At 47.5% G+C, this 23,572-nt stretch overlaps 8 protein-coding genes across 8 annotated transcripts; 6 read left to right on the top strand and 2 right to left on the bottom strand.

The window, feature by feature from the left end:
* Positions 1-288: 288 nt before the first annotated feature.
* N7496_008972 (fungal specific transcription factor domain-containing protein) lies at positions 289-2,755 on the bottom strand (the record flags this gene model as incomplete). Its single annotated transcript, XM_056701891.1, has 8 exons — positions 289-712; positions 765-874; positions 937-1,492; positions 1,550-1,998; positions 2,054-2,192; positions 2,247-2,432; positions 2,483-2,695; positions 2,724-2,755. The coding sequence occupies 8 exons, from the start codon at positions 2,753-2,755 to the stop codon at positions 289-291; spliced, it is 2,109 nt and encodes a 702-aa protein (XP_056553954.1).
* Positions 2,756-4,206: 1,451 nt separating this feature from the next.
* On the top strand, positions 4,207-5,251 carry N7496_008971 (glycoside hydrolase family 43 protein; the record flags this gene model as incomplete). The annotated part of the gene is made up of 2 exons (XM_056701890.1): positions 4,207-4,558; positions 4,623-5,251. The coding sequence occupies 2 exons, from the start codon at positions 4,207-4,209 to the stop codon at positions 5,249-5,251; spliced, it is 981 nt and encodes a 326-aa protein (XP_056553953.1).
* A 649-nt stretch (positions 5,252-5,900) lies between these two features.
* N7496_008970 (zinc-binding alcohol dehydrogenase family protein) lies at positions 5,901-7,051 on the top strand (the record flags this gene model as incomplete). Its single annotated transcript, XM_056701889.1, has 2 exons — positions 5,901-6,457; positions 6,517-7,051. 2 exons carry the CDS (start codon positions 5,901-5,903, stop codon positions 7,049-7,051), a joined length of 1,092 nt encoding a protein of 363 aa, XP_056553952.1.
* A 4,505-nt stretch (positions 7,052-11,556) lies between these two features.
* Positions 11,557-13,035, top strand: N7496_008969 (acyl-CoA dehydrogenase family protein; the record flags this gene model as incomplete). The annotated part of the gene is made up of 3 exons (XM_056701888.1): positions 11,557-11,743; positions 11,811-12,799; positions 12,847-13,035. 3 exons carry the CDS (start codon positions 11,557-11,559, stop codon positions 13,033-13,035), a joined length of 1,365 nt encoding a protein of 454 aa, XP_056553951.1.
* Positions 13,036-13,717: 682 nt separating this feature from the next.
* Positions 13,718-15,506, top strand: N7496_008968 (putative amino acid permease (Can1); the record flags this gene model as incomplete). Its single annotated transcript, XM_056701887.1, has 3 exons — positions 13,718-13,910; positions 13,983-14,000; positions 14,056-15,506. The coding sequence occupies 3 exons, from the start codon at positions 13,718-13,720 to the stop codon at positions 15,504-15,506; spliced, it is 1,662 nt and encodes a 553-aa protein (XP_056553950.1).
* Positions 15,507-15,690: 184 nt separating this feature from the next.
* Positions 15,691-17,219, bottom strand: N7496_008967 (uncharacterized protein; the record flags this gene model as incomplete). The annotated part of the gene is made up of 4 exons (XM_056701886.1): positions 15,691-16,482; positions 16,537-16,797; positions 16,848-16,945; positions 16,994-17,219. The coding sequence occupies 4 exons, from the start codon at positions 17,217-17,219 to the stop codon at positions 15,691-15,693; spliced, it is 1,377 nt and encodes a 458-aa protein (XP_056553949.1).
* Positions 17,220-19,186: 1,967 nt separating this feature from the next.
* On the top strand, positions 19,187-21,010 carry N7496_008966 (MFS transporter; the record flags this gene model as incomplete). Its single annotated transcript, XM_056701885.1, has 1 exon — positions 19,187-21,010. The coding sequence occupies one exon, from the start codon at positions 19,187-19,189 to the stop codon at positions 21,008-21,010; it is 1,824 nt and encodes a 607-aa protein (XP_056553948.1).
* A 696-nt stretch (positions 21,011-21,706) lies between these two features.
* Positions 21,707-23,102, top strand: N7496_008965 (RTA1 domain-containing protein; the record flags this gene model as incomplete). Its single annotated transcript, XM_056701884.1, has 4 exons — positions 21,707-21,928; positions 21,981-22,116; positions 22,181-22,569; positions 22,641-23,102. 4 exons carry the CDS (start codon positions 21,707-21,709, stop codon positions 23,100-23,102), a joined length of 1,209 nt encoding a protein of 402 aa, XP_056553947.1.
* Positions 23,103-23,572: the final 470 nt, after the last annotated feature.

The following is a 23,572-nucleotide window of genomic DNA, read 5'->3' as shown; positions in this document are numbered from 1 at the left end:
TGCATGAGTTAATTGCGATTGTAATCTAACAATCAAGAAAACGAGCCGAAATGACATGTCACTGCCTTTCGAAATACTGACTTGAGGTAGAATAGATCATAAAAATGCTGTAACCATACGAATATACGGCTGTCGTACATGAAAAAAGAATGCAACCCCGAAAATAGGGACATTGTCACTAGTGAATTGAGTAAATAAGTCTCTATTGATGTAAACACTACTGAGACAAAAAAATATGGATGGGGCATTTTCGGTATAGCCCGTGGGACCAACGGTTGCATTTCCTGCTTAGGTCTGTTGCGAGAACGGGAATGCCGGTACCCATGGCTCTGCCTGAGTCGTGGAAAAGCCACCAGCCCATGGCAATAGTCCGGCTGCCTCGATACCTGAGCCAACAGCTGTGTCTGCTGGTTGCCATGCCCAACCCAAGTCGGACATGAACAGTGTCTGAAGCTCCTCGAGGCTGGCCTGGCCTAATCCCAGTTCAGGGTCGTGGGAAGTACCGGTATCTACCCCTTGCTGCATAGCGCCACTTGAAGGTGGATCCGTATCAGTGGTGGAATTGGGCTTCGCGCTATTCGGAGCCGAGGAAGTCGCGGCCTTTTCAGGGGCGTGCCTTTCAGGGATAGACTTGCGCGCCATGCGAAATATAGACAATGGATTCAGCACGTAGTCAGGTGCACTCTGGACTGGGGTTCCCGGGACGCTCTCACTGTTATCAAGTTAGCACCTCCAGCTCGAGTAGGAATAAATGGGGGACATACGTCTGCTCCTCCTCTCCATGAGGCTGGTAAGGATCATCAGGTATACTGTTCTGAGCAACAACATCTGAGCCTATACCCGAACGGTCAAGCATCTTCTCAGCCGCAGTGCACTGTTTGCAGAGTAGTGTCAATTCAAAGTTACTATCGATGTCTTCAGCAATTCGAAACTTACTAGAGAGTTGGAAATCATGCTGAGTGATCCCATGACTTTCATAGAGTTGATGTTACTTCGTAAAAGCGGAATCGTTTCAATAGTGATTCTTTTCGTTTCTTCAGCACGCGGATCTAGAATCTGGGTCAAATGATAGACCATGATTCGACAGCTATCATATGTGATAGTCGGAAGCCAAGAATCCGCCAGCATGCGTGATCCATGATGGGCTGTCTCCCCAATGATGCTCGCTAATGTCCTTGCTGCATCAAAAAGGACCTGTTGTAGGTGTCTCAGAAAGTCTTGCTGTTCAGGTGGAAATTCGAAGGCGGCCCGCAACTTGTACAGAGCCGGGGCGCCTAATCGGTATAAGTCACAGATCGTTTGGTAGTGTGCACAATGTAAGACGCAAAGAGCACCAAGTTGCGAAGAATCTTTTCGAATGTATATTGCATTGGGCGTGAACTGCAGGCTTGGTGGTAATGATTCGTACCATTCGCGACAATCTGCATCTAGCGTTGCGAATTCAGATTGAGGATCCCACGGGACCATGGCATCATCAAGATGTTTGATGTATCTACGTTTCTCAACATTAGCACGACCTATCCTTGTAAATTATGGAGGGGCGTTTTACCTTAGAACCCTTTTGCGAACGGAGACATGCCGTACAAAATATGCCATGATGCCCATATTCGGTAGGATGGCGCTGGGGTCAGCTTCTTGGGGGACAAAGTTTAACCAACTACCAGGCTCCAGTGTTTCTGTGAGGCATGGGATCTGCTGGGTAAAATTTCTCTCGTTGCATGGCAGCTGGATTTTCATGTCCTTCTCGTCAATTAGTGTCAGCTGGTCCACTCCACTTCCAACGAGGGCGTCCATCACATAGCAACTCCACATCACTCGCCGACGAGATTCCCTGGCCGTTATAGAAGGGCCAACTTCATTATTCTGACATAGAAGATCGGTATTGTACTCCAGATTGATCTGTAATGCTTGAGTCATGCGCGTAATGATACCACTCAGCATGAAGGCATTTGCAAAGTTGCCCATGCGGATGGCATAGTCGTTTAGCAATACAGCTGCCTGTCAATTTCTTTCAGTAAGACTGTCGTGGAAAACAGCGGGAGGATGGACAGACCCTCAAGTTCTCAATCGTGACAGAGTCTAGCGATTCAAGTATGAGTCTCTGGGCAACTTTCGCCCACTCATTTCCTGCCAGCAGGACAAATCTGGATGGAAGCGGCGATACTGTCTCACTGTAGGAGAGTGCATGGAATCTGAGGTAATCATCAGAGGTGCCCACTTAGTTCGAGGTTAAATTCCATACTTACTGGGCTCCGAGGGCACATATTATATGGAGCAAGGCATTATGCGAATACTTATTGTCTTTATCCAGTCTCTGTAGGAATGTAGGCCGGTGGATGAAAGCAAAGCAGCGTAGGGGGTGGATATTGTTGAAGTATTCTTCGACAAGCAGTCTTATTTTCCAAGGGTCAGGTAGCTGACGGGCGGTTATCCTGCGGAAATGTCAGACCATATTTAATTAGAATTGCACCGCTTGGCTCACCAATCTAGTGATGAAATCTGCGGCTCAACGGTGTCCGCTTCGAATGGGTGGCCATATGATTGGCATGGGGATTGCGGAGTGCCTTGCTTTCCAACAACCTCTGTTGAGGTTGACTGGGGGAAAGTTCCGGATGTCCCTCCAGGAATACCGTCGTCTGGAGTAAGAAGAATATCCTGACTATTCTGTGGCGTGCCTTCAACGCGTTCTACCCAGCTAGGTTGAGAAGATTCAGAATAAGCACAAGTGACAGCCTTGTTTTGACACCTGCGACATGCTGGACGTTCTCCTGAACATTTCGTTTTGGAGGCACGACAAGCTGTACAGGATCGATACGTCCTTTTCCGTTTAGAGCTGACTGTCACATCTTGTGAAGAGTCTCGGGCTTGATGCCTTGGTGATGTTCCATAGCCTAGGCAAACTAAGCGTAGCCTGACACAATTACCACACTCTCCAGGCCGTTCGTCACACTTGACCTATTATGATCGGGAGTTGTTAGAGTATGGCTGTTCTTCCATGTCAGTTAGGATATCTCACTTTACGCGCTCGGCAGGTGCGACAACCTGTGTATGCTATTAACATCGATGTCAACAAATTGCATTCCATCAACGACTTACCGAAGCGCGACCTTGATGCCTTGGATGTCCCGGGACTTGCGCTAGTTGCCATTTGTAATGATATATATCCTCAAACCCCACTGGGACTCTTGCGACGTCGTTGAATGAAAGTAAATTGATGAAATCGAAAAGTTCCGGGCCATCGGCAACATAACGGTCGGTCGGCTGGCAATCCCACGATGTGGTGACATGTAGGCCTTCGATGACGGAATGAAGAAAAGCGGGGAACAGCGGGGCTACCGAGGCGCTGTTATGTTTACACTTGCAAGTTGCCGCGTGGACTGGAGATACTACTGTGGCGCATCTATTTACTCCACTGTCAAAAGGACCTTCATATTTAAGATAGAGGATCCAGGTATATAGGCATCGGACGCTTGGCTAGTTCGAAGTTGGATTCTGTCCTCATGAAGGCCTTCATTCATCCCCTTCCTAGGCGCCCGATGGAGCAATGAGATTATGACAATCTAGAGGCTGTGGCATCACATACCAGGCTGTCACAAAACTATATCGTGCAGAGTTTACGACAGTGAAGAGGCAGATGTGGAATGTCCTCAATGGCTATATTTTGGCCAAAACTTCGAACTGTTCCAGTAGGCAGCAGGACTAAATGGGCATGCTCTTGAAGAACACAAAGTACCCTTCGCGTAAGACGGCTTGTGCTCGCATAGTTTTGCTAGCAAATAGAAGACATCTTTGATATCGATTGAGACAAGCCAACCCGTCTTCAACTCACTTGAAGTGATCGGAAATTTCCCAGAAGTTATTTCTTGAAGCTTGGCATCGTAAGGATATACGCTGCATTCGCGCCAATAGGAGAATTACTGCGTTCTCAAAATCGCAACATCCCGGTGGGCTTCGACGGCTTCAATTATGGTGGGGTTGATCATTTACCGTGATGCTCGCTCATGCGAGGAATTATTTTGAGTCTGATCAGACTCGACTAAGTTGAAACACGAAATGCTTTCCACTAATAGTTTATAGGACTAAAGATTTGGATATTCATACATCAGCGACGGCATAAAATGTTCAGATGCTGCCACTAATTCACCTGAAACAACACGCGCGAGGCAGATTCTTTCATATCCCAGTGTTCGTGCCTTTTTGTTCCGTATGGCTTCCCTGAGGAACATCTTTCTGGTAAGCTTGTCATGCCTTCTCGGTTTGACTGCTGCGTGGTATAATCCGATTCGCAACCCTGGTGGCAGTGATCCCTTTCTTGTCTATACTGGTGGATATTACTACCTCTTGAGTACAACGTGGACCGATGTTGAGATTGCACGAGCAACGACTATAGCTGGCTTGGAGACTGCGACCAAAAAGTCCGTCTATTCAACGTCAACAGCATCGCGATGCTGTAATGTTTGGTCTCCAGAGGTCCACTATTTGGGTGACACATGGTATATTTACTATACCGCTGGGGAAACAACCGATCTAGATGGACAGCGGCTCCATGTCCTGACAGGTGAATTCTTTATGGCCATGAATTAAACCTCGCTGTATGCATATCACTCACGATGATCATCCAGGTGGCTCCACCCCTTGGGACGATTTTACGTATACCGGTCAACTCACCACTGAGTGGTCCATTGACGCGTCGGTGCTGCGGTTCACAGATTATGGAAATTTCATGATGTTTTCGTGCTTCCACGATGTGACATATCAATCGATCTGCATTCAACAGCTAGGATCCGACTATGTCTCGTTAACGGGTGATATTTATGTCATCTCCCAGCCTACCGAGTCATGGGAAACAAGCGGCACGCCCGTAAACGAAGCACCTTCGGCCCTTTACTTCGGAGGCACAACCTACATCTCGTACTCCGCCTCATACTGTTGGACGGCAGACTATTGCCTCGGGCTTTTGACATGGGACGGCTCTACGGATCCTACCGATGCTAGTGCTTGGTCCAAGAGCAGTGACTGTGTTTTCTCCTCGGCAAATGGAAACTATGGGACCGGTAGCAATGGTTTCTTCCAAAGCCCAGATGCAAGCCAAACATGGATTGTTTATCATGCCACGGAATACAGCTCAGGCGCTTGCAATGACAGTAGGTATACAATGGTTCAGTTATTGGGAACTCACACGGATGGAAGTCCAAATTTCGGCAGCCCTGTGGCTTGGACTCATGCTTACAGTGAGCCTAGTGGAGAGTAAGCCTGAGGAAGCTGTCATGGGTATCTCTTAGGTGGTTGAATTACTTGGGTAAATTTACCTTGGACGGGTGTTAGTTGTAGTGATCAATTAGGAATATATATTGTTTGAAGAACGCCCGTCGACATCCATCATCGAGATCAGCAATTAATTTTCCTAAAATCTCTACACAAGAGGCTCGATGTGATTCTAGAGGGTTTTGAGGATAATTTAACAGGTATTTGGGACTCATCGCCGTTTTTCTTAATTTTCACCATATCCGTGAAACTCGGAAAGGTTGTTGCAGTCGGCGGGTTGTTGTCGGCATGATTGGCCCGGCAACCAGCATGGATCTTCACTTCCACCAGCTGTGGCGCGTTGACGCGAAGGTTCTCTGGAGACATTTGCAAATTAAGAAAATGACGATATGTCACCATCTGAACCGATTCTGGGGATCTATATGGTCTCTAGGGGTACGCCGAGGAACCTAGACCGATTTAAACTGCGTCTGTCTCCAAATGGCCCTCGTTACAAATCGGCCTTGGGACTCAAACATCTGCTCTGTCTCGCTCACAATATAAGAATGGACGATCGATGGTGCTCGACGCCGGGGAGGGACTGCTCATGATTTTTCATCACTTCTTTGGTTGTTGAATTTAGCCGAGAATTCGCAATGTTATCTGTATCAGAGATTCCTGCAACACAAACGGCCATTATACAACATGATGGAAGCGAGCTCAGGATTACATCGGGCTTACCCATTCCTGAGCTGGAGGCTAACGATATACTTGTGCGGACCGCGTCCGTGGCACTGAATCCTTGTGATTTTAAGATGCCCCTACGTTTTCCCACTCCTGGACTCTGGGATGGATGTGACTTCTCAGGTACCGTCATCGCCCTAGGTAGTAAAGCGGCCGAGAATGCTCGATTCCGTCTTGGCGACAGAGTCTTCGGAGCTGTTCAAGGGTCAAACCAATCCGACCCGACCTCTGGATCCTATTGCGAATACCTGAAGATTGATCAGGATTTTGCGTTTCATATTCCGAAAGCGGTGGATTTCAAGGACGGACCCGCAATCTCCGGTACTGGCATCGCAACACTTGGGGTTGCCTTATTCTGGTCGCTTCAAATTCCTGGAAGCTTAGCAGACCCCTCGAAAATCCCCGTGGATGTCCTCGTCTATGGAGGAAGTAGTACTATTGGACTCCTGGCTATTCAGATGGTAAAACTGTACGCTGAGTGGATCTCATCTCATGACGGTCGAAGAGTTGCAACTAATAATTGCTTAGATGCGGCCATCGTGTTATCACAACATGCTCCCCAAAGAACTTCGATCTGGTCAGGTCCTACGGTGCTGATCTGGTTTTCGATTACAAGTCGGACACTTGTGCACGAGACATTCGGGCTGCCACAAAAAACACGCTTCGCTACGCTCTTGATCCGTTCGCGGAGGCAAGTACCGTCCGATTATGCCAAGACGCTATTGGCCGAACAGGGGGAAGATACTGTGCGTTGGAGCAATATCAAGAGCATCTTTGTACTCGAAAGACGGTCAAGAACGATCTAGTCATGGGAGGTGCTATCTCTGGCAATGGTGTGCAACTACCAGAACCATATGGAATCCCCCGCGCCCCTGAAATTGGGGACTGGGCTCGATCGTGGTATAAAACGATTCAAAACTTGGCAGATGCTGGCAAGTTGAGACCAAGCCCAGTCAGACTGCTTCCTGGGCGTTTTGAGGGCATTATCGACGGGTTGAATCTGCTGAAAGAGGGTGCAGTCTCCGGTCAGAAGCTAGTCGTTTTACTAGAGGAGGCGGCATAATCTACCCAAAGTAGTTTTCAAAGGAGTATTCATATGCGGCTGTTCTCTTTACTCGTAGCCTCTGTAATCCTGCGCTGTATGTACTCTATAGACAGCAATATCCTAAGAGGGTCAAAAAATGGTTATGGTAAATCACATCTAAAAGGCATGTTGATCAAGGGCTATAGGAAAATTCTATCGACTTACAATTGACTGACTTCATCCACACTCACATGAGAGATTGTACCCGAGGTGCAACTAGGTAGTAAGGCTGACCATAGGTGGGCTAGATGCATTGACGCTTTCTTTGTAGAAGAAGATGATGAATTGATACACGGATCTGTCAGGCGGTAACCCGATTTGCCGGCAGGACACTTTAGCTAGGCGGTAAGCACAGATCACATGACATGAAATTTTTTTCGTCTCCGCTTCCGCCCCTCTCAACCACCAGTACTGTAACTCGGTTAACACCGTCGAATCTACCGAAAAAAAAGAAATATCTCAGGTTTTCTGTAGGAATAGCCGAACGCGGGGGTCGAACCCGCAACCTTGAGATTAAGAGTCTCACGCTCTACCGATTGAGCTAGCCCGGCAGGGCTGGTTGAAGAGAGAACAGATTTATGGCTACATAAGGGGAAAGTCGTGGAGTAATTAATATTCATGTTTTAGCATGGAGCTATATACTCATACCATTTCTGCTCTTGTATTTGAATGATCATGAATCAGCCGAGGCCTTCACGAGTTGACTCAAGCAGTGCATTGTTTCCTTCAATGGTATTCCAGAAATAATACCCTCGTGCGCGATAATCTGTTCTCGAACGGCTGCCAAAGAAGATTTGTCCCGCATAGAGACCCCGGGACTGGCCGCCAGATCAGACTCAGAAGTGAATTCGGGCCGCAACTCGAGGGCTTGTTCAAGCTTTGCAAGCATATCAAAGCCGAGTTCAATGAGTCTTTGAACTTGAATACTTAGCCCTCCGTCCATTCCAATTTGGCTATATTGCGAGTTTGAAAATAACGAGAATCTTGAATCTTCCGGAGGAGGAATGATCAAAAAAATTTGATAAAGTTGCGTGAATATGGCATGGTAGAGTCGGATGAGATGGCAGTATGTTGTTAACATGCTGAGGAAAACAGGCAATCTGTTCCCTGGAAGCGAGATTCCGGTTGTATCTTGGGAAGATACCATTGCTGTCAGATAACCGGAATCGTGGGAAGAGACGGTCGCTATTCCGGCTTCTGTCGTTTCATCCATGACAAGTTTCTTTGGTGATTGGGTAATGGCGTGGGAGTATTGTCCAACGGGCTGAATAGCAGGACTGATGCACGTATAACCGTCAGATTGATATCTTTCAGAGTCAAAAATCCCCAAAAGTCTGGTTGAGTGGTTCAGCATGCGAAAAATTGGAATATCAAGTTTGCCGACCATAGTGCTCATGTTGTCACCAAAGAAGTTCATCGATGCCTGAGCTGTCGACTCCCATTCGAGGAGCTCAATATCCTCTATCAATTCTAGATTCAAATTGAGTAGCCTCTTCTGCGTAGTATGTAGGCTGGTCGAAGTCAAATTGTCCAGACAGTCAATTCGATCATCATAATCCTCTGTAGATGCATTCCGTGGCCTCCAAGTCGGATTCCAGACCCCACACTCTTCTGAACTATGGCGACGCTCCACACAGGGGTTAAAAGTAGAGGAAATTATGCCATCTGTGATGAATTGATTCGAACAACTGGACGATGGCTCGGTGATGAGTGTATTGGAAACTTGAAGCTGATCTCCAATCTGAGTTCCAGGCGCGAACAAATCCATGCCAGTTGATTTCTGGTTTCCCACTGATTAGTACGTATAAAATGGAAAGTAATGATTCTATGCTGGGATACCGACCGTTGGAAAGCTAAAGTTCCAAGACGGATTTGCATCATGCCACTGTTGCGGAGCAGCAGATAAGGAAGTGTTTGATTGCACCGATAGAGAAAAATCATTCAGCCCCGGAGCCATGCTTCCACTTGCGAGATACGACCCTGTATCAAAGTCTTCCCAAGAGCTCAAGATTTTACTATCATGCCTTCGCAAGATCCCAGACTGCAGAACTGGCTTCCGCACCCTCGAAAGAGTTGGCTTATGAAGAGGCGGCATAAAGAGTCGACCATGACCGTAGAAGCTTTCCTCATATTCGCTCGGTAGTGTGGGAGCGTTGACCTTTGACGAAGAAAAGCCAGAGGCCGAATGACTGAGACTCGTGGTACAAACCACTTGAGCTTTGAGACATCTCTCGCACGATCTACCACTCACTTGATCTCGTTCACAACGAAGTTTGAATCCACGACATCGATCACAAGCAGACCGTCGGGACTGCCGATAATTCAAAGCTGGATGCATTGCAATAACTTTGAAATCAAGGGAACTCGCTCATTGACAGAAATTCTTCCGGTAAACAGTAAAAAGCCCCACGTATCCGTATTATGGGCAATATCCATTCCCAGCTTCCAGACACACATGGCTATCTCTTATGTCTATGCTGACATATAGAATTTCTCCGATTGAAATATCATCTACTTGAAGATAAGACCAAGCGTGGGACTGAAGTAGAATAGTCCTGTTTGAAAGTAATGCCTGAGCTGATAGATGGCGAATAAATGGTGGACGTTTTGAGGATACTCAAGGTTTCTATTTCAATGCATAGTCTGCGTTTATCGAAAATGACCTGGCCTTTTAAAAAGCGCTTTCTTAATGGGGCAAACAGGAGAATTTACAGGGTTTCTTTCAAATATCTCAACACAGTTCTTTGCCTGAATTCTGAAAGAGAATTGTACTGAATAGATATCACTGGTCTTCATAACTCAAAGTTAGAAGAACTTACAACCAAATGCAGCCAGTACGGTTACATAATCTAAATATTCGAATCAGGGCAGCCTTGTACATCTTCTACAGAGAACTAAAATTGTAGCTATATGGCAATGATGCTAAAGCGCAATCCACAGGGATTGTAAGGTCCAATTGTCTACAGATACTATAGATTTTGGCTCCAGGTGGACAGTATGACAGTCTGTCAGACCAACCCTGCTCGGCCATCCTTGGGTGTTTACACACGCACATGCATGAAAATTCATGCATTATATGGAGCTGCAGGGACAAAATTGGCAGCAAACACTAATGCATTTTCAGATGGTCGGAGAATTTTTCTCATGACTGGGCAGGGATGCACCTGAGAAAATCGCTTCGTGGCGTCTGGGGTTAGACATTTGCCCCATGATTTCTTCACCGACTGTCCAAGACTTGGTCGTGCACAAAGATGGTGTCCCACAGCAGCTGTAGGTCTGGTTTCAGTGAAGACGAGCAGATGAAACAGGTAGCATGACTGTAACATAGGGCTAAATTCGATAGTTGACAAATAATCGGCAAAGTTCAGCAAAAGTAGAAGATGGATCGTGTAGAGCTCATAGCGCTATTTGAAACATTTCATAATCGTCCGCAGGCTGAGCTTCCCACTGCGGTTAGCCTAAAATGTTTACAAGGACTATACCACCGTCGACAAGACACCTATCACGTCCGGCAAATCTCCTACCTATAAATACTCTGCAGTTTAGTATGGCTTCCCAAAGTGATGACCTGCCAGGAGTCGTGCGACATTCAATATCAAAGGACTAGGCCAACGAGAATCTAATCGATTATAATAAGAGTATTCCATCCATAGGCAAGTTTTGTTACACAATTCCTATTTGGAATCTTACCAGCCTCATAACCACAGTGTTACTCAAACATCTAGAGCACTACCAGCAACATGGGTTCTGAGCGCATGTGTACCATGTGAAAGCCATGGAATTTCCCGCCAACATGGTCTTGGGTGCGAGATAGATCAAACCCCCAAGAATCTAGTCAGTATTGATATGGCTGGGTGTGTTTGGTGTGGCACGATTTAAAAAAGGAGTCCGTGGTTACAAAATGGGGCGCATTTGATGCTAGAACTGTCAAAGTTCCTAACACATCTTTATTGGGAAATGTAGGCCATCTTATTATCTACCACATTGCACAACTGATGTCTTAAGTTATTCCAATCGACCATGATACCATAATGCTGGAAGGGATACTTAAAGTATACACAAGAAGGATGTGACGCCAAATAAACTAGAACCTCCTCCCTATACTATGCCGATAGCCACCGCTGGGGCATTTTCCGCTCTCCTTTTCAACTTTGTTAATTCTGCTGACTTAGCGGAAGCTACCACTAAGGATAGAAACTGGCTATCGGTAAATGCTTCCGACTTCGGGCTCCGGTCAATTGGCAACTGTCTCTAGAAGAAGAGAAAATGATTTACCTAAATTTCATAACGTCAATTATCATCATATTATGATGAACGATGATACTCTCATCCAGCCAATCCATAATGCACAAGTGGAGTAGCAACCGAAGTGGAAGCCGAGGTCCGAATGCGGGGAAATGGGGCATAGGTCCACTTCTCTAACTTCCATACATAAGGTCAGGATGGGATCAAGCTCGATATTCAGAGCTCATACAGTCGTCAATATGAATTTTGAACTTCCAACTGAGTTAAAAGCTCATATTCAGTCAATTGATTCGTTTATCCAGTCTAGCATCCTCCCACTGCAGAACGCGAACGACAACAACCGCTTCTTCGATCATCGCCGTGAGCATGCTCGAACAGATTGGGATCAAGATGGCAACCCACGTCCAGAATGGGAAGCCTTACTGAGTAAGTCTTATATAAAAACCGGATATCAGACACTGAGAGAAGATATTAAGCTCTTACTCGAATATAGCCCAGGCTCGTATCCTCGCTGATAAGGCGGGCTTGTACCGATTTGCACTCCCCAAACAATACGGTGGCCAGGAGCATCCTGACACCAATTTGTGGATGTCTGCCATTCGCTTCCATTTATCATCACATCCCGTGTATGGCGGTGGTCTAGGGCTGGCGAATGATTTGCAGAACGAGCACAGTATTGTTGGAAACTTCCCAGATGTCCTTATGCTTCACCATTTCGGCAGTGAAGAACAACGGCAGACACTTATCCCTGCTCGACTTCGAGGGGAGTTCCGAGCAACATTTGGACTAACGGAGCCTGATCACGGCAGTGACGCAACGTTCATGTCGACTGTAGCAAGTCGCCAACGGGGTGGGTTCGAAATCAGCGGAGCGAAAAAGTGGCAGACAGGCGCCCATCATTGTACTCACTTTCTCATATTTGCGAGGACCTCCGGAGCTGCAGGATCTGCAAGAGGCATCACAGCCTTCCTGGTACCCCGCGATACCCCGGGAGTCAAAATCGCCAGTTATGAATGGACGTTGAACATGCCAACGGACCACGCAACCGTCGAGTTTGATCGCGTTTGGGTACCCGAGTCGGCCGTGCTGGGTACTGTCGATCAAGGCCTAGCCATAGCACAGACCTTTGTGCATGAGAATCGTATACGCCAAGCAGCAAGTTCCTGTGGCGCGGCCAAGTTCTGTCTCGATCGAAGTATTGAGCGTGCTCGTTCGCGAAAGATCTGGGGCGAGGGTAAGATGCTGGCGGACAACCAGGCCATCCAATTCCCTGTTGTTGAGTTGATGACCCAGGTCGAGATGTTGCGCCTTCTCATCTTGAAGACGAGTTGTGATATGGATCTAATTGTGGCTGCAAGTAAAGCAGGAGAAATATCGCAGCCTCCATGGGTCGCTATTGAGCGCCAGCTGAGCGACAAGGTGGCTATGTGTAATTTCTGGGCCAATCGACTATGTTGCCAGGCTGCCGACCGAGCGATTCAGGTATTCCCTGCAACTTACACTTTAAAGGATTGCGCTAATTGAAATAGATCCACGGTGGCGATGGTTATTCACGCCACTATCCTTTCGAACACATCTATCGCCATTTTCGACGCTATCGGATCACGGAAGGTGCCGAGGAGATTCAGATGCGAAAGATTGCCGCGTACATATTTGGATTTGCAGGCCCTCGGAAGAAAGAGATGGAAGCAAAGGAGTCCTCGAAGGCGAAGATTTGATCGACTTACTATAAGGAGGGAGCACATCTATATAGATCTTGTGAATACCTAAGAGCGCAGGGTCGTCACTGTGCCAGGATAGTGACCAGCACCACACGTTTTGAAATAGCATCAACAATAACTTGATCGCAAAAGATAACAAGGCTTTTCCTCGCCATTTTTAGATCAATTTGATTTGTGATAAGAATGGTTAAAGCAATAAATGTTATTTCCTTAGACCTGTGTCCATCCACGGTGCACGTGACCTATACAAAGCATGAGGCTTGGCGTTTATTAATCTCCTCTTCTTCTCTTCCTTCAAACTCCACTTGAGAACACTCCAGAACAACACCAAGCATTTCAGTCAGCAAGACTGTCAGGCAGCATCATATCGGCACCACACAATGTCTGGCTCAACTCGGCTTGCCGACTGGTGCCACCAGTCGTGTTCTCTTTCCTTTCCGGCACCTTTTACCTAAGAAAATTCCTCTCCGCGTGGTGGCTGTGGGTCCTTTTTTGCCTTGGACGGAACCGCACCGAGGACCAGCAAGCGAAAACGGAAATTTGCAAGATGGAGGCAGAGAAAATTCTTGCCAGCTTTCTCCAGACAGTTATCCATCACTGATCGGCTATCCGGGGTGTCAATAGACACTTAACGATTGCCCCCGTTCTTTTGCGCCGTTTCTAACCCCATCGGCCCGTCATGGCAGCTAAAGATGTTGCCCCCGCGCCCGAGATCACCAGCAAGTCGGTGAAAGGCGAAGCTCTCGACTCGGACACCAAGCATGTCGCCCAGGATATCAAACCATCTGATGCGGAGGGCAATCACTCGAAATCGCCTCCCGGAGAGCTGAAGCGCAAGCTGAAGAGTCGGCATCTGCAGATGATCGCAATCGGTTCGTTCATATAACTGCATACCAGCCAGGCTACAATTACATGTCGCTAATGAGTACCGTCTTACTTTCTAGGTGGAACTATCGGAACCGGTACGAACTCGGAAGAGTGATTCGATTTGACGACAATCATAACTGACTCTCTTAGGTCTATTCATATCTAGTGGAACTGCGATCGCATACTCCGGCCCCGCAGGCGCTCTCATTGCCTATATCTTTGTCGGCTCAATCGTCTACTCCGTGATGACCTCGCTCGGCGAAGTCGCGACCTATATTCCCATCCCTGGCGCCTTCACATCTTACGCTGCTCGTCTGATTGATCCGAGTCTTGGTTTCTCTATGGGATGGATCTACTGGTTCAACTGGGCATCTACATTCGCCGTCGAGCTTACTGCTACGGGAACTATTATTCAGTACTGGGATCCAAGTCTGAACATTGCGATCTTTATTGGTGTCTTCTGGGTGTTTATCACCGCCTTGAACTTCCTTCCTGTGAATTTCTATGGAGAACTGGAGTTCTGGTTCTCATCGATCAAGGTCGCAACGGTCATTGGATTCATGATCTTCGCTATTTGCATTGATTGCGGTGTGGGTGCGCAGGGCTATCTTGGATTCCGTTATTGGCATAACCCCGGTGCCTTTGCGACCCATCTGATCGAACAGCCAGTGTCAGTGGGCAAGTTCGTTGGATTTTGGGCCGTCTTGATCCAAGCCGGTTTCTCGTATCAAGGAACTGAACTCGTGGGTGTAGCTGCCGGAGAGACTGAGAACCCGCAAAAGACTGTGCCCTCTGCCATTCGCAAGACCTTCGTGCGAATTCTCCTCTTCTTCGTGCTCACCATCTTCTTCATTGGCCTGGTTGTTCCCTACACCAATGACAGACTGACTACTAGCACCACCAACGCATCCTCCTCGCCTATGGTCATTGCTGCCGATCTGGCCGGTGTCAAGGTTCTGCCGAGCCTGATTAACGCCGTGTTGCTGACTGTTGTCCTTTCGGCAGCAAATTCCAATGTGTACAGCGGCAGCCGAATTTTGACTGGACTCGCGCACGAGGGCTTTGCCCCCAAGTTCTTCGCCCGTACTACTAAAGGAGGGGTGCCATACAACAGTGTCATGTTCACTGCCCTTTTCGGACTTTTGGGCTTCATGAACGTGTCCAATGATGCGGGTCAGGTGTTCAACTGGCTGGTGAACTTGTCCAGTGTGGCTGGATTTGTGACTTGGTCCTCGATCAATGCATGCCACATCGCCTTTATGCGCGCACTGGCCGCTCGTGGCATCTCTCGCGATACACTCCCTTACAAGGCTATTCTCCAACCCTACCTAGCCTGGTATGGTCTTTTCTTCAACGTTCTCATCGCCCTCACCCAGGGCTTCACAGCCTTCATCCCGACATTCAATGTCACCGACTTCTTCATCGCCTACATCTGCCCTATTGTCTTCGCGGTTCTTTACCTGGGGCACAAGATCATCATGCGGCCGGCTTTCGTTCGTGCTGCCGAGGCTGATCTTGATACTGGACGAATGGACTATAAGAAGGAGGCCGGTCCTCCCAAGCCTTGGTATTGGAGAGTCTGGGGTTGGGTCACGAAGTAAGGATGGCATGAACTAGAATGATTCGAAAAAATGACATGTATCTATATTGCACTGAATATACTTGAGAGCGTTATTGCACACCAACGAACTTGGCTTCCAAATTTTGCCACTATTTTCATGTAATCAACAGGTGTGGACTTGAAGTTGCGACACACCTTCTCACTCATTCAGGACTTGAGCCATTTCATAGCCATCTGAGCTTTCGCGCCACCACTGCCACGCCGCCGACAAGTGCGGTCGCTCCTGTACAGACCACAAGCGCACCATACCCACTCCCGTACGTTCCCCATGCGTGGCCTTTCCAATTATCCACTCTGACCAGCGCTTCACTAAGTGGACCACTGGCAATATTTCCAATTCCCCGGCCGGTCTCCATGAATGGGAAGATGACAGTTGCGTCCGCAAGGGGGTTGGCCTTGTGTATCTCAGTTGCCATCCCCGACCACGTCGAAGAAAACCCACCCGCAAGGAGACCGTAGGCCACGCAGAAGACATACAGAGCCGGAACAGTAACGGCAAATCCCCAACCAAGAAACACGGACAGAACTGTGCCGACGGTGGATATCAAGATGACGGTGGTGACATGGTAGCGGTCAGACAGAAACCCGGCGAGTACAGAGCCGAAGACAGATGCAAGGTTTACGAGGGCCACCGTCAGCGAGCTTAAAAACTCGTTGGCACCCAGACTGCGAGCGTACATCGGCAGGTAAATTGTTGGTAGGAAGTATCCTAGCGCCTCGACGGTGTTTCCAAGCTGATAAATGAGATATACCTTGTTGTATAGGAAGTGGAAATTGAGTCGGTCATGTCGGACATCCTTCGAGACTGGCAGACGGGGTTTATGAAAGTACAGGAACGGAGCGGATAGAATGAAAAGAACTGCTGCCGCGACCCTTAGGGTGGTTTTGAACCCATATTGGTCCAGTAGCCACTCAATGATCGGTGGGAACATCACGCCTGATATTCCGGAGCCGGCCTGTTCTCATCAGTAAATTGAAGCCGCCACGACGAAGCTCGAATATTGACTCACCCATACAATGCCAAAGGCGAGGCCTTTCTTCGTGACAAACCACTCAGACATGAAGAGGATCGATGGCGTATAAGCAAGACAGCCACCAATCCCAAAAATGACCCCTTGGGTCAGAATCAGGTGCGTTACATTCTGAGCAAAAGAACCCAATGCAAGCGACAGACACATAATTACAACTCCTATAGTCGATACCCAACGGGCGAGACGGGGAACGATAATCATGAATACGATAGCCAAAGGGGCGATCAGGTATGCAATACCCTATGAAAGTTGTCAGTCGAGTTGAGGGTTCCGTAAATAAGAAGCCGTACCATTCCGCATGTCCCAATAACGGCGATATTCTCAGATACTTTAAATGGTTCGTGTACGCTGTAATAGTCCTGGAAAATCCCAAAGGCATCCGCCCAGCCTGTACATATCAGTAACATGTAGACTAGATTTCGGAGACTGGACTCACCCCAGACTAGGGCCTCAAGCACAGTTGACGCTGTCAAGAATAGCCATGCTTGCATTCCTCCATCGACGGCCGGCAAATTGTGCTCGTAGTGAGATACTTGAGCGCCCTTTTCTTCATATGAAAGTCGAGATGGGTGAGCTGCGAGACTATCACTCCTGGTACTGGGCGCATAGTCTTTGACATCGACCAAACCAACTACATCATCATATTTATCTGTTGAAGGCATGATAACACTCAGATGCTGATATCAGAATCAACACCCTAGACACGTTCTCATGAGAGCATCAGAAGAATTGTCTGAACTTTACTCAAGCGGGGCCATCGTCACTGCGACAGAGTTGAAATAACCTTCAAGGAGCTTGAGCTATGACGAAACAACTCTGAAAGACTTGATAACCATCAAATTCAAGATACCAATAGGCTCACATAAAACGCGCACTTGGAATTCGGGACGTCACTCCCGCTCTCAGCAATGTGGCATCAAATCCCTAGGTCGGCGTAAATGCCCGTCAAGCCTATGAATGAACCCTGAAGCCCAAATCGATATGACTTACTACTCTTGCTCGCCGAGTATGATTATCTGTGATGCAAGCAAACCATTCTCGATAAGCCCAAGTAATTGCATCGCCACTTAGAGCGAATAGCTCACTGTATTCAGTCGATACCAGTTTGAGTGCTTTCCCGTGATTATTGAATACCTCCTACGCACAGACCAAAAAGTTGTACAAGTCTTGCTGGTCGGGTGAGTAGCACAAGCACTGGAATGTTGATTGAGTTGATAAGACGCGTCAATAGGCAAGAGGGTGTCAACGTGAATCGATATCACAAATGCTCTTAGCATGGCCAAATCCGAATCCAAATATCTATAAAGGGCATAATCAGATGATCCACGTCAAAGAGTAGATAGACATTGAACTCAGTCTCAATACTACTACATACAGTCGCTTCTACATCATCTCGCACTTGCATTGGCTTGTATGTAGTAAGTAATTTGAGTGCTGGCAATCCAGGCAAGCGATATGCCACTCTTAGGTAGTGTTACGGTTCGTGACCGGGCGCACTAACCAAACAGGTTAAAAGTACTCAATAAACATGCTAGTTTAAAAGACTAAATATGCTAGAACGCTATGTTCTAGCATGCCCGGGACTGATATATAGTAGCGCACAACGTTAGGCCTAGGTGGACGAGGCCTAGGTCCTAACACTCAGCCTCTTGTGTTACGGAATTTTAAGCCAAACTTGATCAAATCTATCGCAAATACACCGGAGCAGATTTCTTAAAAGTGGGTACCCTACGAAAGGAGAAAACTCGCGGTAGGGCTACATTCCAGAAAGACAAGCTCTGGGTGCTCGACGCCTAGATCGACCAACCAAACAACGGCTCCCTGTTGAACTTTAAATATTCGCCATTCCTAGAAATCTGTCTCGTGAGGTTAACTAAGTCATGTGGAAAAACTGATTATTCTCAGAGGGCTGCGTAATAAGTGTCTCTAACTGAGTGTCCTGCATTTGGCTCCAGCTATGGTGAAGGCCATTGAAATGGCAAGGAGGATCAGATCCATGACACGAGCTGCTCCTGTCAGGATACGTGATAATTAAAATTTACGGATACTGCATTTTGGTCTAGATATAGGTACTGTAGAATCATTTCAGAGGCCTAATTATTTATCAACACTTTGCTGGCCTATGCTTTCGCTGATAAATTGGAATGTGGGTGTTGCGAAAAATCTTTCAAGGGGCGACAAAGGGGTCCGAGGGATGAACCCCCATGATGTTTATATTACAGGGCCCAATATAAAGGCAAGGGAAAGATTTGATAGCTGCCGTTGTCATACTGTCACGCCGATACACGATACCCAAACCCAAAGGACCGAGGCACCCGGCAGAGGCTCTGCAGTGAGCCGATCAATCGGCTTGCCGACCTCACGACCCGAATTTTACAGCGGACTCGGAAATGCCGCGTTACAGACGCCACTAGTGGAGCAACAACGACTAACTGAGCAATAATTGTGCGCGGTACCTTATCTTGGGCTTCTGTGTCTGTAGCACGTAAATCTTATGATTTACGCGCAAAGGATCTTCAGCATACGAGGCAATTTTATGCTGAGAATTCGTTCAATTTGAAACTTGTTTCTCTTCGCCTCTCATCACACCCAGGGTTGTGTATGGGATCAGCTTTACACCATGCCAACGATGGCAAAAGATTGCGATGAAGCGCCATACCCCCGGCATATACCTTATTGGAGACTCATGACCGATCAGGGTTTTGTTACCCAAGAGATCATCGATTATCCCTACGCTGGTGCAGGAACAGAAGAAGATCCGTTCGTTGTTGAATGGATTCCCAACGACCCCAGAAATCCCATGCAGTTCAATCCCCGTGTCAAATGGCTTTATACCGTGATTGTCGCGTTTGCAACCTTGGCCGTCTCCCTGGCTTCCTCGGCATATGCAGGTGGTATATCGGAGGTGCTCAAAGATATGGATGTCAGTGAAGAAGTCGCCACTCTTGGTGTCTCTCTTTTTGTCCTTGGATTTGCGATTGGGCCACTTCTTTGGGCTCCTCTCAGTGAGCTTGTCGGGCGTCAAGTCGTCTTTTTGATTACATTCCTTGCTCTTTCCTGCTTCTGTGCTGGTGCTGCTGGGTCTCAGAACATATGGACTCTGATCATCCTCCGCTTTTTCGCCGGTTCTTTCGGCTCATCGCCTTTTACCAATGCGGGCGGAGTGATTGCCGATATATTTGCTGCGGACCAGCGTGGTCTAGCGACGAGTTTGTTTGCCGGAGCACCTTTCCTTGGCCCCTCGTTAGGTCCTGTGGTGGGTGGATTTCTCGGTGAGAATGCCGGCTGGAGATGGGTGCAAGGATTCCTGGCTATCTTCACTGGTATCATATGGATGGTGGAGAGCCTATGTATTCCTGAGACCTATGCACCTGTCTTGCTAAGAAAGCGTGCTCAGCGTCTCTCTTCTCTCACTGGCCATGTGTACCGCAGCAAAATGGAGATTGACCGGGGCAAGGTATCTGCGCGCGAGGCATTCGGCGCCGCACTGAGTCGCCCCTGGATCCTTCTATTTGCCGAGCCGATCGTCCTGCTACTTTCAATTTATATGGCTATTGTGTATGGAACTCTCTATATGCTTTTCGACGCCTTTCCAATCGTTTTTCAAGAGATTCGTGGCTGGAGTGAGGGTATTGGGAGCTTGCCATTCCTCTCGGTGATGATCGGGATGATGGTGGCGGTGGGACTCAATATGCACGACAATAAACGGTATATCCGTATTCACAAAAAGCATAACGGGTTTGCACCACCAGAGGCTCGTCTACCTCCTTCTATTTTAGGTGGTCTCGCTATTCCTATCGGCTTGTTCTGGTTTGCCTGGACTAATTCTCCATCGATCCCGTGGATTGTGTGCGTGCTTGCTACCGCCCCCTTCGGCTTTGGCATGGTGCTGGTTTTCCTGGGGATCATGAATTATCTCATTGATTCGTACACCATTTACGCTGCCTCAGTCCTTGCTGCAAACTCTATCATTCGTTCGTGTTTCGGTGCAGTCTTTCCGCTTTTCACCACATACATGTACCACAACCTCGGTATACACTGGGCATCGTGCATTCCAGCTTTCCTTTCACTTGCCTGCGTCCCCTTCCCATTCATATTTTATCGCTACGGTCCTGTTATTCGACAAAGGTGCAAATACGCAGCGGAAGCAGACGATTTTATGCGTTCCTTGACCAAAAAGGCCAATGACCTGGATCCCGAGCCCGAGCACGAGATTGAAGCGGGATCTGATCTCATTGGTGTTGAAAACAATCCTGAAATAACGGATTCGCTCCACATCGCGTCAGACAGCGCTTCGACAAGTTCTCGGTCGACATTGGAGCGTACAGAGACAGTCTATGAGGCCAATCCCTACGATATTGACCACGTGAACACGCACAATTCCGCTATCACCCAGCACTCAAGGCGTGTCAAAGAAAGTCGATGGAAAGTCTTTAGCTTTGGTCGTGACTGAGAAGGTCTACATTGTCAATTTAATTAATGTATATTAACATATTCCCCGGCTAGGCCGTCTCCTTTCAAATGAGGGCTCGATAAATGTATATCCTTGGTGTCTTCTTTGTTTCTTTCGCCCGAGTATGGATTGGAAACCCAGAGCTTTATTTTGCAGCACATTTTGAGCTAGTTCCAACATAAAGGACTTAACATGCATGCACGAATGACGATATGTGTGAGTACAAGTAAAAATAAATTCGGACTACCCAGTAAGCTTAAGATTGAGCCATTATCGATTTACCGCTACATTGACCTTTCTCGAGCTTCGGGAAGAGGTCTGAATTGTTGGTCATGGACGGTCCATCGACGGTAAAGGATCTCCAAATATAGCCAAACTGTAAGGCTAGTGCTCAAATGCCTCTAATTGGTCTGCTCGAATAATTTCAGGCAGTATCCCGAATCCTTGCGCGTTCTGATTGGGTCGTTCGTCTATATTGGGGGCCAGAATGTTTAAGGTCGTGCTCAGCCCCTCTGTGTTCTTGGATAAGCATCGTGAACTATGGTGCCTGAAATATACGAGATGGTGCAGCTGTCGAGCCCAGAAGCTATAAATCTGTCTGTAATCTCGCCTAGTAGCCATGAAAATCATCCAGAATAAACAATCATCTTTGCATTCTATATCTTCCTTCCCTTTAGCGAACATATAACAATTACAATGGCACCCACTGCAACAATTTCAGCCTCATCTACGACAATCTCTTCAACAGCGTCAGCGACTTGCCTCAATATTGCCCCTGGAAAGAATGGATATCTCCCACCTGAGTCATGCGATGCCATACTCTACTATGTCCCTTCATTCGCTGCTGCGGTCCTATTTTGTGTGTTTTATGGGATGACCACCCTTCTCCATGGCATTCAGGCTGTGATGTACAAGAAGGCTAGTACAATATACTCTTCTCTACCACTGTCTGGTCTAACAGCTTCTTTAGGCCTATGCATGGGTAGTGATCATGGGCGGAGCTTGGGAACTTCTCGCCTTCATTTTTCGAACCCTTCAAACGCGCCAACAAAATAATGAGAACTGGGACACCTTTTACGTGCTCTTCTTTCTCCTCGCCCCGATATGTAAGCTATCATCCCCAAGATATTCCCTTATGCTTCATCTCCTTACTGATAATTACCTGATTAGGGATCAATGCCTTCCTCTACATGACCCTCGGTCGCATGATACACTTCTTCCTTCCGGATCAGAAACTCGTCGGCATCTCTGCGCGCCGGTTTGGCGTACTCTTCGTTTGCCTCGATATATTCGCCTTTATCGTCCAGGCAGCTGGCGCTATTCTTGCCAGCAATCAAGATAATGGAAGCCTTGTGATGACCGGACTCCACATCTACATGGGTGGAATCGGTCTTCAGGAGGCTTTTATTCTTTGTTTCGCCGCACTCGCAGTTAACCTCCAGCGAAAGTTGATCAAAATGGAGAGCTCTGAGCAAATCTATAATGAAAAGCTCACTCGAGGACCATTTTCATGGAGATGGCTCTTCTATGCTCTCTACTTCGCATTGGGAATGATCACTGTGAGTTGATACAACCTTCACACCTAGTCACGCTTTCAAATGATCGCATCGCTGACGCTTATACCGCACAGATTCGCATTATCTTCCGAATCAGCCAGTATGCGCAAGGAACCTCCCCAACGAATCCAGTCCTCACCCACGAGTGGTATGAATACGTGTTCGATGCCGTCCCAATGCTCCTCGCCTTGGTGACTTTGAACGTGATCCACCCCGGTCGCATCCTCCAGGGACCAGACTCAGGCTTCCAACAAGTGCGACGTGCCGAAAAGGAAGCAAAGAAGGAGAAGAAACAACAAAAGAAGATGGCAAAGGAAGAAAAGAAAATGCAGAAAAAGATGCTCAAAGATGAAAAGAAACAACAGAAGAAGCAAGGCTCGATTGACGACGATGTTATCGACGAAGGATCTCCTCTTCGGGCTCATGCCAGTGAGGAGCATTCGAACGATGACGAGCCGCACCAGCAGCAATGGCCAATTTACGATCAAAGAGATGGAAGATATGAGGATACTAGATACTACGGTCACCAAGTCTGATTGGAATGGAAAGTGATTAGGTATTATAGTCGGTTGGGCTTGGATTTTAGCATCTGGCGCTTGTGGAATACTTTGTGGGATGGGTTGAGGCATAGAAAAGGTTAACCCAATTTTCACATTGTTAGATTATGACTTTGAATGAACATATTTCCCTATTGACATTATCATATTCATTTCAATCAGTCTAGACTGTCGGCATCTTCCAAGATAAAAAATTCATCCCACCAGGAATAATTCCACCCCGCCAAAAGTCGGAGAAGAACCGATGTGAGAGCGCTTCCACTTACCGTATTGGGACTGTCCTTCGCAAAGTGGAGAACAGATGAGTTTCCACCCTCCACCAGCTTCACCCCGCATTCCTCCCATTGGTTCTCCGGTAATTCTGGGGGCTAAAGAGGATAAATTCTTCTGGGGTGGCGGGTCACGCGGTGGTTCTCATTGCAGGTAGATGCCAGCAAGGCAGCATACGG

This window comes from Penicillium cataractarum (assembly GCF_028827025.1).
Source record: "Penicillium cataractarum strain IBT 29864 chromosome Unknown utg000007l, whole genome shotgun sequence".
Lineage (NCBI taxonomy): Eukaryota > Fungi > Ascomycota > Eurotiomycetes > Eurotiales > Aspergillaceae > Penicillium > Penicillium cataractarum.
This window is presented reverse-complemented; position numbering and strand designations above follow the sequence as displayed.